This window comes from Erigeron canadensis, chromosome 2 (genome assembly GCF_010389155.1).
Source record: "Erigeron canadensis isolate Cc75 chromosome 2, C_canadensis_v1, whole genome shotgun sequence".
In the NCBI taxonomy this organism is placed as follows: Eukaryota; Viridiplantae; Streptophyta; class Magnoliopsida; order Asterales; family Asteraceae; genus Erigeron; species Erigeron canadensis.
Genome location: NC_057762.1, coordinates 35,347,442 through 35,367,838, shown reverse-complemented (window position 1 = coordinate 35,367,838; position 20,397 = coordinate 35,347,442). Strand labels below are relative to the sequence as shown.

Genomic DNA, 20,397 nt, shown 5'->3' with positions numbered 1-20,397 from the left:
AGTCTTAAAGGGTTTTGTTAAGGTGCATTAATTAGTTGTACACTTACCATAAAATTTAAGGGTCGACATTTATAATTAATATGAAAATGTATAACTTTTTTAAGGGCTTCCTTTATTATTATTTTTTTTTATAATATAGTATTGATATGGATATGTGCTATCATTTTTCTAAGTAATGATAATAATAGCAGTAATAAATTAATGATAAAATTAACAAACTCATGTAGATAATTAAATTTAAAAGAGTAAGTTGCAAATGTCTTTGTAGTTGTAAATAAAATATATTTGGTGAGGTAAGACGAATTACCAGGGTGGTTAGAAAATAACTATCGTGAGATTAGTAACTACGAGTTGGTAGTTATATAAAAACATATAAAATGCTTAATTCAAAAAACACCAAACAATCAAACCGCCTGTGGTATTTGCCAACTGATTTTCAAGTGGATTACTAAAAACTAGTTAAGGTATATAGTATTAAATTTAATTTTACTTACTAGGACTTGTTAATATGAATTTTGTTAAACATAACTAAATGGGTTTTGATAAGCTAGCTTACAATATATAGTATATAAAACAAGGTACAAGATTCCCTCAAGTTCTCTCAATTTGACTAGTTAAATTGGGAGGATTTTGACTTTTGATTGAAAATCAAGGGTCAAAATTCAATTATTATCATTGAATCTTGGCCGGAAAATCAAATGCCAAAATCCTCCCAACTTGACTAGTCAAGTTGGAGGAACTTGAGAGAATCCCCCATCATGATTGAAAATCGTTTCGGTCTCCTATTCAAAACATTTTACTGCATTTTAACCGTAGTCTTAAAGACTGTATTTTGAAAACACTTATTTCAAAGAGTTATTTAAGAAAATGTATATAATCAAAATCTTGTAATTGGGGTATTAGCCAATTAATTAGATTTTTTTTATAAATAACCAAGTATTACATCTACTAATTTATTCCTATACCTAAACTTCATTTATTTAATCCTTAAATGATATAGGGACCCAAACATTTATATATTATATAATAAATATTAAAAAGTTAGTAAGTGAGTGATATTATATTTAAGCTTACATATTAGTTTGAAATTTTGGCTAATACCGAAAATTGTGTGCTTATAGAACTTTATGTCTTGGTGGCCAACAAGATTGCCCCTTGTCTTGCGTTGCCCACGGTAATTGTACGTGATGCTTTAGCTCTTTTATCACGGCAATGAGTATTTATGATGACTTGATGAGTATGAGTTGGTGACAATGTATGTATTAAAGTTTAGTTTAGTGAAATGGTCAGGTAAAAATGTAATTTTAAAGTAATAATAATAATGATAAGAATCCCTCGTTACGATATGAACCCTGCCCAGTAACACGTTTAGTTACAATTCATGTTATCTATTAACTTTGTATTTCTATATATAGGTTAACATTTTACGTTAATTTATACACATAAATGACCTCACAACAACCAGTTTCGACTAAATCTTTTATTTTTACCTTGATTGAATTAGATTTATTAAAAAAAATGAGCGTTTGAATAAAGCGTAGAGCTAGTGAAAACGGGTATAAAGTTGTAAATCCACTACTCATAAGACCGTTTTCCAATTGTTATTCCAGTTTTATCCTTTTCTCAGTTTAATTTTGTTATATCACTATAGCATTCGATATAACACTAATTTACTATATATTTACCCCCAGTTTTTCAGTTTTAAACCTCAATGGGCCTCACTATAAACAACACTTTTATCCCACTTTTTAACATTTTCAAGAAAACAAAATATTACTCGTAATAAGAAAAGGAAAAAGAAAAAGAAAATGCCTTTAAAATCAGGAGTTCGAACGTGAACATTTTAAAACCGAAGCCATTAACCGGTGTTAAAACCGAAGCTCCAATTGCTTAATATCAAAGCCGGCACAAATGACCTTTAACACATGCCTTAAAACTGGATGATCTAACCCTTACTAAATTCCATTCCTGTATATAACTTCCAAAGTCTTAAAATAAACTACTTCAATCATTTTTCTTTCCAACATGGTCATATTTGATGAATGTATATACAAAACAGTAATGCACAATTATAATAAATATACCAAAACAAACGTTACTAAATACTAATTATTTCCTTTTTCTCCAAACCCATTATGCAAGGGAGATGACATTCGTACCACAATTTTTGATAAATATACCACAATGTATAGATTTTACAACTGATTGTACAAATCAATGATGCGCAGTTATTGTTAGAATATGAACACATAAATAACCATATAATCACAAGTGAACGCAATGGAAGAAATCGAATCATATATGCAATCAAATTAATTAACAAAGAATAGAATTGAGTTGTGTACCTTATGCAAAGCTCCAATAAAGATAATAATAATAAGATTATTATTAATGCTTAGGGTTTAAAGCAAAACCCCTCTACGATCGCACACTAGACACCCCGAATAACGTATGCTAGTACTCGATCACAAACCAAACAAACCTTTTGCTTGAACCTTAAACTTCAAAGTCGAAACCCCTCTTAGGAGAAGGAATTTCGGCCACTTCAAAGAAAGGAAGAAAAATGAGAGAATTTGCTTATGTGAAAGTATGTAAAAAACCAAGAATTAAGCCTCTATTTATAGGGCTTAATTAGGTTAATCCTAGCTTGGAAAATAAGCAACATAAAGGCTTAAACAAGCCTCTAAGTGTCGTCCCCCATTATGGACTTTAGGTCCAAGTCCATTTTTCGATTTTTACATTTTAATCCTCCTCTTTAATCAATTAAATATAACTAACCCTTTAATTATGTTTAATTAATCATTTCGTGATCAAACTAATCAATATATTACTTTAATATATCAATTAATATTATCGAGTTACCGTGTCATTTCGTGTGACCCCGTAGGCTTAAATTAATCCCGGACATGCGATTTATAATAAAATGATCACGCTCCAACAGTTATGATAAAATTATCAAAAGATATGGTATGAATATCAATTCCCATTATGCAAATACATCCTAAAGAAGTAAAGATCATTTCGTTGGGCCCAGGGGCAATGTGGTCCAAACAACTCATATCAAAGAATTTATCTCTACCACTATGAAAGGAGCCTGCAGAAATAATTTTCATCCCAGTCTACAAATGTTGGTTTGAGTGTCTCGTTTTCTTTGTGGCTAGGAGGAAAAAAAAAATGATTTTAACTTTTGACCAAAGTGAACTTACTTACGTGGGAACACATGAAAAAAGAGCCATAATTTTAAACGGGTTTTAACTTTTGACCAAAGTGAACTTACTTAGGTGGGAAGTCTATGGATCGTGTAGGACCTCAAGTTTGTTGGAATGTTGGGGCCAATAAATTTATCAAAATATATGTATATGTGGGTATTTATATATAAACTTGGCTCAACACATAAATGGATTTTGTAAAAGTATTCATATCTCACAAGCAAAGATACAGTTTGAGAGTAGTAGTCATGGTGGAAACTTTATAAGAGAAAGTCTTGTGTTCATTAGCATACAAATGATTATAAGAGCTCTATTAAACAAAAGACACCTTTTATGATTGATCAGATGTATAAATATGCATCATTGTATCGACATGTATTTGGTTCATCAAGCAAGTGACTCTGAGAAATACTCTATATACATTTGTACAAGGGACCGACATATATATACATTTGTCATTTGATCGTATAATGTATAATCCTATTGAGGACGGGGATACTAATGTTTCTTGTTGGAAACAGACAAGATTTGACATCCAACTCATTTGACTATTCCAACATAAAGACCCCTTATTGCTTGTAACATCATTGTCATGGTGAGCCTAACCCATAATCATATGACCCACTTTGATCTGTTTTAGGAGAAAATTTAAAATATTTCGGTGAAACCGAGTAGATCGGTGCAATATTAATTTCCAACATACGAACAATAGTAACATATGCAGCATAAAAATAGATGCCAAAGGTTCAAAATTCACACCATGTCTCTTTGGCAATATGACATTAGGACCGATTTGTAATGAATCAGAAATATATGGCCAAATAGAATTAAGATACAAAATGGATTCTTATGAACAAAAAAATGTCATCATGAATCAACTTGACACCATGAATTTTCATTCGTAGCCTGGGGAATCAAAAGTTTCAATCTATAGAACAAGGTACTATAAAACTTGTTCTTCGTTGTCTTAAACAAATAATTATATAACTATTAAAGTGTTCATAAATTTTAATCAATTGGTATAAATAACAGCATAAGGGTGGTGATGGAATCAACATCTTCCACCATATTGAACCAACAACACAACTATAAACTATATGTGAGCCGGAGTCTTCTTCCCCGGCTAAAAAACCGGCTAAATTGATTATGAATCATTAGTATCTCACCATTAATGGTATGAATTTAAGTGAAAAACTTGACATTTTGGCTTGTATGAGCTCTTGGAAGCAGCCTGCTCGAACTTCTTTGCTGCTGTTTCATTCTCCTCAAGACTCGTCTGAACGAAAAACCGGGCCCACCACGACGCGCTCCGCATCTTAGCCTTCACACATATACCATATAAAAATTTATTTTAAAAACATAAAGAGCTGATTAATCATTCTCAATCCATTTATTTACAAATGGGTCCAATTGGGTCGAGTTTTATCTCAAATGGGTAACATGGGCCCAAAGTCTATTTCTTACTGCCTCCTGAACTGATTATTAGTATGGTTTTCTCATCAAAATGCATGCATTTACTTGTATACTTTTCATATGGACAAAAAAACGTTAGCGGGTCAAACCAATCTGGCCCAGCACATTCTGACCATTGTAGAAAAAGACCCACACGAACCCACCCATCCGCCCATCTTGCCACCTCTAATCATACAGTTCAAGCAGGTGCTTACCGGGCGTCCAAATCTTGATGATTGTGGTAGTTTAGCTTTTGAATTCTTAGGTTTACCTGAAAGAGCATATTTTGCAGTTAAGTTGGAAGATAATAAGATTACAACATCAGAAACTGAACCTAGATTTACAGTAGCCATTAATAGCAAAATAGCGAGTTACCTGTGAATATAACAAGATTTTGAGCAGATACTCTAGCCAAATCTGGAAGGGTTTTGTTGAGGTACTTGGGAGATAAATAATCAACTGAGTCGGAGACTATAATTAGAGAAAACGATTTAGCCCTGTATGGCAAAGGGAACTTGATGTCAGCAACACGAACAAGACCCTTACGCACAAGACTTCTGCAAGCAACATCAGTTTCCTCAATATCGTATGGTTCCACACCCCATGCTTCAGTGTCTTTTTCTGTAGTCAACTGAGACACTATTGAGCAAGTATCGGGCCCAACGTGCAATACTTTGTGCATGCTGTCACCATATGTTTTCTTTAAGATAGGTATGGCCGTATGAACATCAAACGTGCAACTAAAGTCACCTGAAAATGTTTATAGCATTAAAGTTTGACTTCTATTATATAATTTGTGATAAGACAGCAAAATCCGGCACCAAGTCTGGTTTTGAAAGTTAGATTTGTGATTAACTGATTATTGATCTTAAAAAGAAACTCATTACCTTCGACCTTGCTAAATGCTTTATAGTCCCCAGATCCACCTGCATTTTACGATAAGTGCCAAGTTAAATATCAAAAAACAATATGCATATGCATTTAAGCGAATCCACTATCAACCAATGAAATCAAAAATCTACTATTAAGAATATTATTACAAACCTGAACCCCGATAAACATAGCCAATCACAAGGAGTGTTCCCTGTATTACAAAAAATAAATCGATTTAGGTGTTGAGGAATGTAGTAAACAACTAAAAATGAAATAAGAAGGATTATGAACTTACTAGCAATACAAGAACAACAGATAATAGAGGAGATGCTTGTGATTTCGAATGAAAAATCCCGCCTAGTGGATTGCCCCCATTACCAATAAGCCGACGTGTGGCATTTCCTGGCCTTCTTGACATGATTATATACCTAAAGTATGAAACGAAAAAGACTCTACACTCTGTCAAAACAAACAGAAAAAATATAAGAAAAACAAAATCAGTGTGATTCTAGCTATTTATTAGCTCCAATACATAAAAATTCAAGTTTTCTTATATAAAATTCACATTTTGTTATCTGCAGATTCAGATTTGACAAAGTTCTTAGTCTATCAACCTCAAAGGTTTACTTATATCATAATGTTGACATAAAGTAAATGACTATAGTACATTAAAGTTGAAAAACTACTAACCTTACTAAAAAAGTTTAAACTTTACACACTGAAGTACATTATAATTTAATAACTTAGTCCACGAACCAAGAGATTTTGGAGTATAAGCCAAAAATGAATCTAAACCAAATGGCCCATGAATCAAGAAATGTCGGTGATCGATTCCTATTTGGGACAATTGGGAGGTGTGTGAATAATTATCTTTCAAGGATCAAACCTATCTAAGCCATAAAAAGATAAACTAATCCAATATAACATCATATAATTACACATTGTCTTTCTAAGGAGTTAACAAAAAAAAAAAAAGAAGAAGAAGAAGAAGGTAAAAAGTTACTAGATGTAAATAATAAAAATTTTACTACATCCACCTGATAACAAGAAATGGCATTTTGATTCACTAAAAAGGCAAAGTTATTTCCTATTTTGACTAGAGAGAGATGTAAAGCCAAAACTAGTACTTTCCCAAAAAGGAAAGACAGAATTCAATTCAGCATGAAAATCTCCCATAACTTGTGTCAGATTTATTTTCTTTACAAAAAGATTCAAGATTTTCAATACCCATCAACATAAATCAACAAAAAGTTCAAAAAGAAGAAGATCACACATACATATAGTCATATAGATACAGATTTACATATATAAATATAACAGAATGATGAAAAACGAGATTGTTGATGATAAAGTACTGACCTTTTTGATAAAATGATGAATATGGTTAATGGGAAAGTGTCACGGAGTTGGATCTAAAATAATGTGATGGATCTGTGTATATATAAAATGAGTTGTTCGTATAAAACTTGATGGTGTTGAAAATGAAGCTAAAATATAGTTGTATAAAGAGAGAAAGGCAGAATAGTGACAGAATTGAAGAGACGAGAGAGCAAGTTGTGGGAAGTCTCATGGTTCGTGGGCCATCTTTAAAATGATTTGGATCTTGATTTCCCTTGTCGGTGTACTATTCGTTTTTAGCTGTTAAAAACTTTTTCTTCTTTGTTCTTTCCTTTTTTATGTTGACATAAAATATCAAATGTGATAGAAAGATAAAAGGGAAAATGGTAAATACTTTCACATTTCATATTAAAAGTCCGTCTCTTAATTTTTATGGTAAATGTACAAATAATTTATGCACTTTAAACACAGCCCTAAAGACTGTATTTAGCAAACCCCATAAATTTATTATCGATAATTCGATATTATTGACAAGGCCATATTGCGTCAATAAAATATGCAAATTGTAACATCTATATTATTATATTATAAAAAATAGCCATTTCTATTTTTGGAAATGTTGAAAGTTACTTTATGCGATATGACAGAAATACTCCTTTCTTATTTTCTAAATCACTTCATTTTTTAGTTACTAATTTAATTACCTCTACTAATATACTAAAAATACTTTTAATGAAATAAATACACGTACCTTAACGCATATACACTCATTATAATCAATTAGATTTACATCAATAACTTACATTATTAGTCGTCACCACCACCATTCGTCGCCACCATCCGTGATCACTGCATTGTCGTCGTTACCGCCGCATCATGCAGGCACCATGCTAATATTCATTAAAAAGAATGGTCACCTAATATGTGAATTTGGAAAAATGTATTTTGTTGTACCCGTTAAGTAACTTTTGTTTTAATGAAGTACTTTTTTATTAATGTAATTTTTCTTTTCTTTTTTTATCTTTATCTTTATCTTTTTTTACTATATTATAAAATATTTTGAATTTTTATTTATGGTATGTCTTAAGAGATTAAGCATTTTTTTTTCTAAAAAACCTCTTTCAGCATATTTATGGTTCCTAAAATGTCTCTCTAAACACTACAAAACTAAATTACCATATTTATCCTTATAACAAATTGTCACTCCTGAAACAAAATTTCGCCACAACATACGAGTATTATGCTCGTATTTATAATGTGTATCTTTATTTATAAATGTTTATTTATTTTGTTGATATAATATTTTGTTTTGCGAATGTGATTTTTTTTTTAATTATTGTATATATAATTGATTGTAAAAGGTACAAAATTAAATAAATAAATATTATCAGCTTATACCGTTAACTATACAATATATACATTGTGATACATTAATCAAAGTTAGTGGTACGAATATCACTTTACCTAGTGAAATGAAATTAGGTGAAATGACATTGTTGACAAAGGTATGCTATATTGCTATTTGATGTCTTAATTTAAAAGTGTCGATGTGTTGATGACAAAAAAGAAAAAAAAAAAAACAAAGAAGTTTGTGTTGCCTATGAAAGTATTACAAGCGTCTTTTAGGGAATGGGAAGATAGATCTCTAAAAAACTCTCGTAACTTTTTTTTTTTTTTTTTTCAAGGCAACTCTTTAACAATTGGGACATACGAAGATTGTAACCTCAAACACTTGATCGGCGGTTTCCTTATATGATAAAACATTTTGAACTTGTTACTTTCCTGTTGTGTATATATATCTAACATCCACTATTTCTAATATTAAATCTTCATCTTTATCTCTATCTTTATCTGTAGTACATTATAAAACATTAAAAATACCGGAAAATACCAAAAATAGTGAAAATGCCGGTATACAATAGTGAAAATACCAAAAAAATACTGGGCTTAAAATACCGGAGTACCCTCCTATACCGGTAATACCGGCTAGTATATTCCGGTATTTAAAACATTGAAAATACCCATGTCACTTATTCATAATACCATTAGAAAAAATCTCAACAACTCATTTTTTTCTCCCTCCTCAAATTTCAACCACTTATTTTTTTTCTCTAATCCATAAATTATTTTATTCTTCTAATTCATTCAAAATCTTTTATCTCAAAAACCGTACATCGATAAATTATAGTAAAAATTATGTGTATTTTAAAAATTTCATGTTCTTTCATTAGAGATGTCATTCGATATACTTTTGATGAATTTTAAATCCGGGCAAAGCCCGTACAGCTAAAGAATTTGGCTATCACGCTCTATAACTTATCATCTCCTATTACCTATCACAATATATGACCTATCACCCCACCATCTTACCATCACAATGTGCGAGTACTTTCTCTCGTATTAAATAATAAAGTTCAACCGAGACCAAAAATTTAGTTGGAACTAAAATCATAACTATATTCTGTTATGAAATAAATGTGTACAAGTTAACTTTTTGGTCCCCGCATAGATTTATGATGAAAAAGATGTAAAAATACATGATGTACAGCAATGTATATATCATTATTATCTTTAAATTTTACAACCAAGTAAAAGTTGGTTAATAGTTCAATGGCACAGGAAGCCCTTCAATAAAGTCTTGTTCTCGAGAGATCTAGGTTTGAAATTGGAGATGTAGGGTTTTACTTTTATTAATTATCGTGCCTTCGGACAGATTAATAAAAGGTATTACTTCTATTAAGATAATATAGTCTAGACTTACCGTTGAGATGTTTGATCCGTACTTTAAAATAAAAAACTTAAAACACTCTCTGTTTCTAAAATATCCTGACTCCAGGGTGTCATTTTCCTTTTTCAAGTTCTGACCCAAAACTTTATGGTACTTGAAACGCTTTTCAGTAATAATAATAATAACACTCAATCAATACTCACATATACACTTTCTCATAGAAGTATATATACATGTGTCATGCTCGTTTTCAGAATTTCAGTCATATGTAGAAGTCTTTTCTTATTTTTACGAATTTTGTTCCTAGCTTGGTATTATGTACAATGTAGGAATTAGGATGTGATTTTTGATGAATGCGAATTATCATAATGAATAAACAGATAGAAAACCACTAGTTTTAGCCTGTATGAATATGTGCATGATCCAAAGTCGGTAGCATACATAAATCTGAAAAGAACAAAATTTAAAAAATCATATATTTTTTAGTTAAAAAAGGACAAAATCTAAAAAACCATAAACAAAATCTAACTATTCCGCGTAAATTTTTAAATTTAAGAGTCCAATTTTCGGTACCGCCCATGTGCCGATCGAGAACTAGAAGTATTACAACCAGCGACCAAGCTTTCAAGGGGTAAAGGAGCGAGACCCCTTAGGTGTTTTTTTTCAATTGGTTAACTTTATTCGTAGTTCGTTTTAAATTTATTTTTTTAGCATCTGATGTCTAGATCTGCAACGTTTAATTCCCGTGATTATTTTAGATAAATGATAAATATTCTTAAAAAATAACCTTAAAATCCTTCTAAAACTATAAGAAGACACGTGATATACACTAATTCTCTTTCTTAATTTTGTCCTATCATGATTAGGAGGTTGTTTAGGATATTTATTTAGAGGAATAATCAATACCTTTGTTTAGGATATTTATTTAGTGTATTCTTCATCTCAAGGTTGTTCATTGTTAACAACTATCTGTAAGTGATTATGTCCAACTGTCTATCCTACACTAACGACATGTCGACATACATGAAACTTGGTAATCTTGCAAATCTATATTATATGCATATAAATATTCAATGAAAGCGTATTGAACTTTTTTCAGCCAAAAGTCACATACATAAACCGTCATCGTCCGAGTTCTGCCAGTATTTTATAAAGTCGGGGGAAAAAAAAATCTAATTTTGAGATTTAATTATCAGAGTTTTCTTTTAAGTGGGTCATAACTCATAGGTGTCTTTACTTTTCCCTCCAACCCTTTAAAACCTCTTAAATTTTAGAGCTAAATTATTGAGTGATATATATATATGAACTTTACATATGAAGTGATTACGTACTTAACTCTAATTAAATGACCAGCGAACTCATTAAGTTTAACTGCTTACTTACTAACCTCACAAAATCACAACAATACACAAAAACCCTAAAATTATTCCAAAAAATCCAATCATCCCAACATCTTAAACCTGATCAATACACCCTCTCCACCACCCTCACCGCTATCGCCCATCTCCGCGTTCCAGCTACCGGCTACCAGCTCCATTCGTACGTTATCCGGACAGGCTATAAAAAATTCCCACATGTATCAAACACATTACTATTTATGTATTCAAAAACACAAGATTTAACTTCAGTTAAAAAAGTATTCAATGAAATAAATAAACCTGATGTGTATTCTTGGACAACATTATTATCTGCATGCACAAACCTTGGGGACGTAGATTATGCATGCCAATTGCTTGATGAAATACCCGAAAGAAATGAAGCGGCCTGGAATGCAGTGATCACGGGGTGTGTGGATAATGGGTATGCTTTTGTTGGTTTGAATGTGTTTAAAAGAATGCATATGGTGGGTATTAAGCATGATAACTATAGTTTTGCTAGTGTGTTGAGTTTGTGTTGTTTGGAGGAGTTGGTGGATTTTGGGAAGCAAGTGCATCCGTTGGTTGTTAAGACGGGGGTTTTGGTTAAAGCGTCAGTTTTGAATGCGTTGATTAGTATGTATTTTAACGTTGGAGATGATGTTCGGGCGTTTAAAGTGTTTGAAGAGAGTGGGGATATGGTGCATGACGAGATTACTTATAATTCAATGATAGCTGGTTTGGTGAGTTTGGGCCGATATGAAGATGGTTTTGTGATGTTTAAAAAGATGCAGGAGGTTGGTCTTGGACCAACTGAAAGGACTTTTGTGAGCGTTATGAGTTCGTGTGTTTTTGGAATAACTGCTATTCAAGTGCATGCCCATGCCATCAAGACAGGTTTTGAAGAATTTAGTTCTGTAAGTAATGCGGCAATTACTATGTATTCAAGTTGTAAGGACTTGCAGGCTGCGCAATTGATTTTTAAGGGATTAGAGGAAAAGGATCGTGTCTCGTGGAATACTATGATAACGAGCTATGCTCAAGAAAGTTTGTTTACAGATGCAAATTTGGCCTATTTGCAGATGCAGCGTCAAGGTATTGAACCAGATGAGTTTACCATTGGAAGCCTTCTAGCAACTGTGGATTCAGTGGTAAGTATTAAAATGATTCTTGCCATTGTGATTAAAAATGGTATTAAATCAAAAACTGAAGTGTCCAACGCCTTGATATCGGCATTTTCTAAGTATAATGCTATAGAAGATGCATATAGAATATTTAGTGAATCAGAATTGAAGAATTTGATATCATGGAATTCAATGATTTCCGGATTTCATTTAAATGGGTATTTACTACACGGGTTGGATCTATTTTCTGAGATGCTTGTGTCGTCTGTAACTCCAGATGTTTGTACGTTAAGCATTGCTTTGAATATATGTGCTGGCGTTTCCAACTTCAAAAATGGGAAAGAGATTCACGGGTACATACTCAAGTGTCCTCATTTCCACGAGACGTTATTAGGAAATGCACTTATTGCATTGTATGCAAAATGTGGGGTTATAGATTGGTCACAAAAGGTTTTTGAGATGATGATGTACAAAGATGTAGTTTCTTGGAATTCAATTATTTCTGCTTTAGGGCAGCATGGAAGAGGGGAGGAGGCACTTTGGTGTTTCGAGTCAATGCAAAAGTCAAGGGTGAAAGTAGAACCAGATCACACAACATTCACGGCAGCTCTCACAGCTTGCAGTCATGCTGGGCTTGTTGATGCTGGAGTTGAAATATTTAACTCAATGGTCAACAAGTATGGTTTAGAACCGGGGATTGACCATTTTTCTTGTGTTGTTGACCTTGTGGGGCGGGCAGGGTATCTTGATGCAGCTGAAAATTTGATAAAGAGTGATGGTTTTAAAGTGCATAGTAGTGTCTGGTGGACGTTGCTTAGCTCATGTGCTACTCATGGTGATTTAAGATTGGGGAAAATTGTCGCTGGGTTTCTTCTGAAGACAGAAGAAGATAAGTCAGGAGTTTATGTCGTTTTGGCAAATATTCTTGCAAATGGTGGACATTGGGAAGAGGCTGAGAATGTGAGGAAGATGATGAGGAATTGTGGAGTTGTGAAGCAACCTGGATATAGCTTGATCAGATCATAGAACCATACTAGCTTTGTGACGGATGACAAATTGTCTGAAAAGGTCAGATTGCTTAGACTTTTAATTTTGTTAGATTTGGTAATAGGTCAAAGCGGGTCGGTGTCTTTGCCTTGACCGACCATGCGTCCTCTAGTTCGTTTTGCATGGTTTGCCTGCTTATACACTATTTTTAGAGTGGAACGGCATTCAGACACTATTATTTGTTCCACTCAATCCCCAAGCCCTTCACTGAATACTAGATTAAGCAGTATCACAGAAAGTTGATTGTTCTTATAGCTGTAATCTGGTAGAGGAGTTCTGTTTACCTTCCAGAAAAAGAATTTTAGATGCATGAATCTCTACACTTCAACATCAGAGACCTCTTTGAAAACCGATTGTAACTATCTACTTGGATGCTAAAAGTTTTAAGTTATGTTAAAACTACATTCTCATTTTGGAACATAGACACTAAGACAGTCAAAACTAGATAGAAAATCCACTTATTTTACTCTCTTGATTCTCTTAATAATAATAATAATAATAATAATAATAATAATACATTGTGCACAACTTTTTGACCTTATTGAGCATGTAAAAACCTAATTGAATCAATCAAAATATGATGAAGATATGAAATAAGGAAAATAATATATTTATCTAACTAATCAACCTAAAATCCTCCTAGTTACAAATCATGACAAATGACAAAATCAAAAGATAGAAATTAGGAAAAAGAGTTAAGCGAAATTCACATGTCGCGCCTTCCTGATTTTAGGAGGATTTTTAAGAGCATCTTTAAGAGGATTAATCATTTTCTATAAAAATAAAATAAAAAGTAAATGTGCATTAAATAACGTCTTGGTTAGAGATAGTCCAACCAAAAGTGTGCCCTGAAAAAAGGGAAGAGATTGTTGTTGATGAGTAAATACTAGCCTGTATATGTAGATGAATCATTAAACTGTTTAAACTTGTATTTTGATAATTTATGCCATCCAAAACAGAATTAACACAAGTGATTATGGTGGCATTAATATTATCATATGGTAAGTCAATAAGATGTAAAAATCTAGAAAAGCAAACCTTAATGATCCACATATATATGGTTTCAGATGTCAATAATGCTACAAAATTGTGGTGAACTAAAACCCCGAGGCTTTACAGTTGCTATAAAGCAGTAAAAACAAATCATACAGCTTGCTTCTTTTTCTGTTTTGGCCCAAACCCCTTGTCTTTGGACGTCCTCTTCATTCCTTTAGCCTGATCATATCAAAACCGCATATTTATAAGCATATAGTTAAGCAGATATGAAGATATGATGAATGAAGTTTACAAAAGGCATACTTGTGCAGAGAAGGTCTTGAGCGGATCTCCGGCTTTCTTGGATCTGCCCTTGTTTCCTCTGGGGTTATTGTTATTAGTTCTTCCCATAGCGGCTCTCGTGAGTTTGACAAACTTGCTTGCTTGTTGAGTTGTGGAATCTAGTAAATACTCTGGCACATCCCGTAGATGAGGTGCAGGAGCTTTCTTGCTTAAAAGTTTGTCATGCTTCAAAAGATCTGTCAAGTATATATGGTTTGTTTGTCAGTTATTACTTGATACAATTAATCAATGTTCTCTAGTTTCATAAAATGCATGAATAAAGTGACCTTGTATCCCTTACCTAAGTCGCGGGGATTTTCCTCAAAATGAGCTTTCAACCTGAGGGAAAAAAAAATAGAGCCCCATTTGGCATCACATAAAGCTCATGCATTAATAAAGTTTAAAAACAAGTACTACATGTTAAATGAATTCTGGTCAAATCAATCAACCATTAGATCCATCACTCCATAAAAGTTGCAACATGTATTATTTAGATTGGTCAATTCCAAATTAATGACCTCTTTTGGGTCATCTAGATTGTGTTTTATCAAGGGTATTCAAGTGGCCTTGTGAGACGTTTTAGTCATAGCTATGTATCAAACAGGCATTTATAGACAAAGAACATATTTGGTCAAAAGATAAAATAAAAATACTAACTTCTCAGAATTGAGAATTTCTCTGCGTAGATCCTGAGCTCGTGCTTCTTTAACAGCAATTTTTGTCACACTCCTTGCAACATCCTGTAAAGATAAATCCGTATTATAAACAGCTTAATTTAATTATAACAAGGTTATATCAGATAGAAATTCAACAATTACCTCAGCCCTGTATCGTAAGAACTCCACTGCATTCTTTTCCAGAAGTGGAAATGGAGCAATATATGTCAAGTTCTTCTCTTCATCCTCTCCCAAAAACAACTTAATTTCATCAAATATCTCCATTTCATCAGGCGAAACCTGTTTCAGAGACAGCCATTAGAGTCTACACAAAACCCCAATACAAAGCTTCCCATCATGTAAGGCCATCATGTTATGTGAAATAGTTGGTGCTTAATAATTATCAATTAAAGATATCAACAAGTGCTAAGTCTCCAGGAACAAAACTTCTGAGAAAAGGTCTTCAAACTTACAATCGAAACAGATTGTCCTGTATTATATGCTCTTCCGGTTCGCCCGATTCGATGTACGTATCCCGCAGCAGTTGCAGGCATATCAAAATTTATGACCTATTACATAGCTGATGAGTCAGAAACTTGTCCAACTATGACAATTGCAAGGTAAAGCAAAAAAATTTTAATATACAGAAAACATATAACGCGAACAGTCTTTACCGTGTAAACATTTTTGAAGTCTATGCCTCTAACGACACCAAACTCAGAGTCCACCTTTCGCTTCTTATGTTTCTTGGACTTTTTCCTCTCAGCCTGGTTCTCTCCATCAGCTTGTTCCTTATCTTTCGAGTCACTATCATCCGTGGCGATCAAATAATCAAAGAGCCCGGCGTTGAACCCCTGTTAAGGATAAATAATATGAGTTATATACTTATATGAGATTTGCAAAAACAATTTGGTTTTAGACACTGGCAAGTAAGTCGAAGAGGATACCTCAAGAATATGTAGCCTTGAGTTTATGGGCAATTCAGCATTTAACACAGCAGATTTAATACCAAACTGTCAAAAAAATATATATATATATATATATATATGCTGTAGTGTTAGTAAACAAGTAAGATAGAGGCCAAGTTCTATTATGCAAGCAACATGAGTAGGATACCTGCTCTAAAAAAAGTTTCAGCCTAAAACTAGTGTCAATCGTGTTTGTAAATATCAAGACTTTCTTTTGCACAAGATCCAACTTCAAAAGTGCAAGGATGTGAAGAAGCTTATCTCGATCACCGCATTGTATCTAAAGAGTAGAGAAGAGCTTAGCTTATCATCTAGCAGATGGAAATGAAAAACTTATGAAATTCTGAACCAATTCCTATAAGAAGTGGAATGACACAACTATACTATACAAGAACATATATGAAGAACATTTGAAAAGTGAGTACAAATTATGGCATAAGAGATTTTCAGTCTTCCAACGAAAAGCTCCATTTGAGTTGAACAAATAAGTAGATCAAGTTATAGGACTTGGTGACTTACCCAGTATTGCTGAACATTTTTGGGCACAATCTCATCTTTTCCATCACCAACTTCTGGTAAAGTTAGAATATAGGGATTGTGTAAATAAAGTTTCTTCAAACTTTCAACATCATCACTACAAGAATTCCATCACATTTTATTAGATATATCTAAATGACAAAGCAATATTCTAACTAAAAAGGTGACACATAGATTTGTTTCGATTATTGACCAAAGAAAGCACATCACGAAAGTGAGTAAAGCTGTATAGCTACCTTGAGGTGGCAGACATAAGAAGACACTGACATTTTTTAGGAATGTGAGCCTTAAGATCTTTAAGATTCTTCTCGTATCCGTAAGTGAAAAGAAGATCTGCCTGATCAAGATTCAACAAATAAAAACCATATTATCCAAGCTGAATACCATATACTATATTAACTTAATCTTCCACAAGATTTGGACCTTTTTTTCTTAATAGAATACCTCAATGTTTACATGCTCAATATAAATTTATCAAAGCCTGGCGCCCTAGCATGTTACAGAAATACATTGAGCAGGAGCTAGATGCTTAAACTGGTTTGTGAAGATTAATCGACAGTTCGACACTATAGAAACCAAATTAAAAAATAAACAACTACATTTCAGAGAAACTGATATCGCACCTCATCAAAATAACAATCGGGAGCAGATCCTAAAGAGATTTAATTGAAGTACACCTAATGATAAACACCTTTGGACACAAGCTGATGTATTAACAAAGACACTAACAACAGCTAAACAATTGAGTGGTTTCCAACTATTTTCAGCTAAACTAACCCTCAGCAGGAACTAACCAATTGAGTGTTTCGCAAACAATGTTGGACCACACTAAAAAAACCATACATTGAAACTAAGCCACTAAATTTCACAAAAGCATATATTCATACCTCATCAAGAATAAGAATCGAAAGTGAATCTTGAACAGATTTCGCCTGAAGAACCCCTGATGACAAGCACCTTTGGACACAAGCTGGTGTAGAAACCAGTATATGTGGAGGCCCTGACAACGCGGTCGCCTATATACCAACCCAAAAACACAACCTCACATCATTATTCAACTTATCAAACAACACAATCAAAGACATAAATCTTTACATTACAATATAGAAAGAAAAAAAAACGACCAACCAACCATTTCAGAAAAACTAGGTTCACCAGTCAGCTGAACAACTTTCAACTGCACTCTACACAACTCAATCAATGACAAAACCTCTGAATAAACCTATCACAACAGAAACTATAAGTAACTGATATCACAAATCCAATAAAAATCAAAACTTTATAAATGGGTCAAGATTTATATACTTGTTGGCAAAGTTCTCTTGAAGGTACAAGAATCATAGCAGTAGGAGCTAAGGCTTTTGATGAAGCAAGATTACTATCAGACAACAGCTTTTGAAGCAATGGAAGTAAGTAAGCAAATGTTTTACCAGAACCGGTTTTCGCTCTAGCAACTACATCTTTACCCTCCTGAGATATTACAAATGCAAATATATACATATTAGTGACCAAATTTGAAATTAAAAAAATGAAAGTTAAAGCTATAAAAATAAGGGTTTAAGTAGTAAAAAGCAACAACCTTTTTACTGACATACATATAAAGGATTAAACTTTCAAATTTGGAAGTTGCAATGGTCTATAAACCAACAAATTTGTTGACATTTAAGGCCTTAAACCCTAAATGTAAATAATGAAAAAAGAGAAAACTTACAAGAATAAATGGGATTCCAGTTTGTTGAATTGGAGTGGGTTTTTGGATGTTTTTCTTGGTTAAGGCACGGATTAAACGTGGGTCTAAACCGAGTTCTTCAAAGGTAAGTTCTTGTTGTTCTTGGGTGTCTTCTTTTTGGATATTTTCATCTGAATTTGACATATTCTTTATTGTCTTCTCTAAAGGTGGAAGTTTTGGGAGAAGATGGTGGCGGTGACGGAGGAGGAAGGGCGGCAGAGTAACGGCGGTGGTTTGATGTTTAAGTGAATATGAAACCAAGGAGGTAAAGCTTCCCCTCCCCTTCGACCTATTATTTTCAAGGATTGTTATTTTCCATGATGTGTTTTCTTCCAACTTCAGCCCTTGTATTATTTTTACTTTCCAAACTGGGTCCTTTATAAATTATACTAGGGATGTGCAAAAAAGATAAAATTCCGATCTCGCCCGATCCTATATCGATTCTAGTACCGAATCTCAAATAAGAGCGGGACAGGTATCCACTTTTGTTGGCTTTGGATTTGGACCCTGAATGATACTTGAATTGAAATTGATATCGTCCGGATCCTGTATCAATACTGATTATATGGTCTCAGTCCCCGTAGCAAGTTTTGATGGTTTTTAGGACAGTATACCCATGTACATGTTTTTTTTTGTAAGTCATAATATCATATCATAATATCATGGTTTTGGATTTGGACCCTGAATGATACCTGAATTGGAATTGATATCGTCCGGATAAAGTTTTGATGTTTTTAGGACAGTATACCCATAGCTACATTACTGATGGTTTTTGTTAAACTACAAAAAATTATTGTCAATTTACTTAGTAAGTAGATGTTTTTTTGTTTTTTTGTGTAAAACCAAGGTTATATCCATAACAATGGTGTAATATAAGATTACTAGCTAATTATCTCGGGTTTAATCCAGGTATTTCTAAACAAGTTTCGTAAATACATGCTTATTATTATAATGAAACATAAAAAAAAATTGTAAGTAAAAATGTCTATATTTTAGAAGCAAGTAAGCAATGTTATTATACATTAGGCTTGAAAGATTTAAAAATTTTCAAATGAAGGGACTAAAAATTTAAATTCAAAAGATGATGTCATAAATTAATTAGATAAATAATACATAATTAATAAGAAAAAGTCTAATGATGTCAAATAAGATTTTTTTAAAAAAATATTATGTCATCACAATCTTACTTTATTTATATAAGAAATTTGGTCATATAGATGTAAAAAAAAAATTGCCATTAAAATAAACGAATGCTCAAGAATGGTGCAGCTGAGTACCCAAAAAATGTAATGTGTTTGTTTAGCGAGTTACGATTGAGAGAATCCTCACATAAGAGGCATTAAAGACACGCAATTATTGGAATGGGGATACCTCCTGTGCCCTTTGTGGGGAGGGGCTGGAGACACGCAACATATATTTTGCGAGTGTGAGGTTTCTACTCATGTATGGCACTTCATTAATGATTGGAGCAAATCTGCACCTTTCTTTGTTTTTGATTTGGTCTGACATTCTGGAATTATACAAGCAGCAAGGAATAGGGAAAACAAAGGCTATGGCTATCAAAGGTATCATTATCATTAGTTGTTGGTACATTTGGATAGCTAGAAACGCGAAAATTTTTGACAATGCGGAAGTTAATACCATGGGAATCATTCAAAGCATTAAGACCCTCGGGTATTTTTGGTTTAAAAATAGATCGAAACATAGGAATTTATCTTGGGACGATTGGTGTAATTTCAATTTTGTGCAAATACTTGTATATATGGGTTGCCGGGGCAAATGTAAATAGAAGTTTACTTTTCAAAAAAAAAAAAGTTTACACTCGTCAAAATAAATGTTACAACTGTTAACACATGGAACGAAAGTTTACTTTTCAGGAAAAAAAAATTGCACTCAAGTCAAAATAAATGTTACAACAATTAAGACTATAAGGAGTGGGAGGGCAAAGGGGCTTCCCACATAGGGGGACTTCCGCCATGTGGCGGAGGCTTCCTCCAAAAGTTGTCCCCCTTTTCTTGGAGTGAGAAAACTCTTTGGGGTAGCCCCCACCCTTTTTATTTTATT

The 20,397-nt window shown here is 33.0% G+C and overlaps 3 protein-coding genes across 5 annotated transcripts; 1 reads left to right on the top strand and 2 right to left on the bottom strand.

The window, feature by feature from the left end:
* Positions 1-4,171: 4,171 nt before the first annotated feature.
* On the bottom strand, positions 4,172-7,041 carry LOC122587227 (probable pectin methylesterase CGR2). 2 transcript variants are annotated; one of them, XM_043759339.1, is made up of 7 exons: positions 6,894-7,041; positions 5,830-5,962; positions 5,706-5,745; positions 5,549-5,587; positions 5,037-5,411; positions 4,877-4,932; positions 4,172-4,530 (listed from the first exon to the last, which is right to left on the bottom strand). In XM_043759339.1, exons 2-7 carry the CDS (start codon positions 5,950-5,952, stop codon positions 4,378-4,380), a joined length of 786 nt encoding a protein of 261 aa, XP_043615274.1. In that variant the 5' UTR covers positions 5,953-5,962; positions 6,894-7,041; the 3' UTR covers positions 4,172-4,377. The 2 variants fall into 2 exon arrangements, with proteins under 2 accessions (XP_043615274.1, XP_043615273.1); XM_043759338.1 differs by having other exon boundaries at positions 5,830-5,993; positions 6,894-7,040.
* Positions 7,042-10,945: 3,904 nt separating this feature from the next.
* LOC122590108 (pentatricopeptide repeat-containing protein At3g49740) lies at positions 10,946-18,991 on the top strand. Of its 2 annotated transcripts, none has more exons than XM_043762442.1 (2): positions 10,946-13,147; positions 18,501-18,991. In XM_043762442.1, the coding sequence occupies exon 1, from the start codon at positions 10,946-10,948 to the stop codon at positions 13,103-13,105; it is 2,160 nt and encodes a 719-aa protein (XP_043618377.1). In that variant the 3' UTR covers positions 13,106-13,147; positions 18,501-18,991. The 2 variants fall into 2 exon arrangements, with proteins under 2 accessions (XP_043618377.1, XP_043618378.1); XM_043762443.1 differs by lacking the exon at positions 18,501-18,991 and adding an exon at positions 14,387-14,482.
* LOC122590109 (DEAD-box ATP-dependent RNA helicase 16) lies at positions 14,088-18,580 on the bottom strand. The gene is made up of 15 exons (XM_043762444.1): positions 18,316-18,580; positions 17,910-18,074; positions 17,737-17,826; positions 17,492-17,620; positions 16,841-16,941; positions 16,587-16,701; positions 16,216-16,347; positions 16,047-16,112; positions 15,774-15,953; positions 15,573-15,668; positions 15,262-15,399; positions 15,101-15,183; positions 14,745-14,782; positions 14,426-14,640; positions 14,088-14,341 (listed from the first exon to the last, which is right to left on the bottom strand). Exons 1-15 carry the CDS (start codon positions 18,475-18,477, stop codon positions 14,270-14,272), a joined length of 1,782 nt encoding a protein of 593 aa, XP_043618379.1. The 5' UTR covers positions 18,478-18,580; the 3' UTR covers positions 14,088-14,269.
* Positions 18,992-20,397: the final 1,406 nt, after the last annotated feature.

What these genes read in the sequence shown, in the direction of transcription:
- LOC122590108 (XM_043762442.1), top strand. Translation starts at nt 10,946, where the DNA reads ATGACCAGCGAACTCATTAAGTTTAACTGCTTACTTACTAACCTCACA.
- LOC122590109 (XM_043762444.1), bottom strand. Translation starts at nt 18,477, where the DNA reads ATGTCAAATTCAGATGAAAATATCCAAAAAGAAGACACCCAAGAACAA. An exon ending in TGAAACTTTTTTTAGAGCAG is followed by an intron (nt 16,113 to 16,215) that starts GTATCCTACTCA and finishes TTTTTTTGACAG; the next exon opens with TTTGGTATTAAATCTGCTGT. An exon ending in TCTTACGATACAGGGCTGAG is followed by an intron (nt 15,184 to 15,261) that starts GTAATTGTTGAA and finishes TTATCTTTACAG; the next exon opens with GATGTTGCAAGGAGTGTGAC.
- LOC122587227 (XM_043759339.1), bottom strand. Translation starts at nt 5,952, where the DNA reads ATGTCAAGAAGGCCAGGAAATGCCACACGTCGGCTTATTGGTAATGGG. An exon ending in CTGTTGTTCTTGTATTGCTA is followed by an intron (nt 5,746 to 5,829) that starts GTAAGTTCATAA and finishes TTTGTAATACAG; the next exon opens with GGAACACTCCTTGTGATTGG. An exon ending in AAATCTTGTTATATTCACAG is followed by an intron (nt 4,933 to 5,036) that starts GTAACTCGCTAT and finishes ATGCTCTTTCAG; the next exon opens with GTAAACCTAAGAATTCAAAA.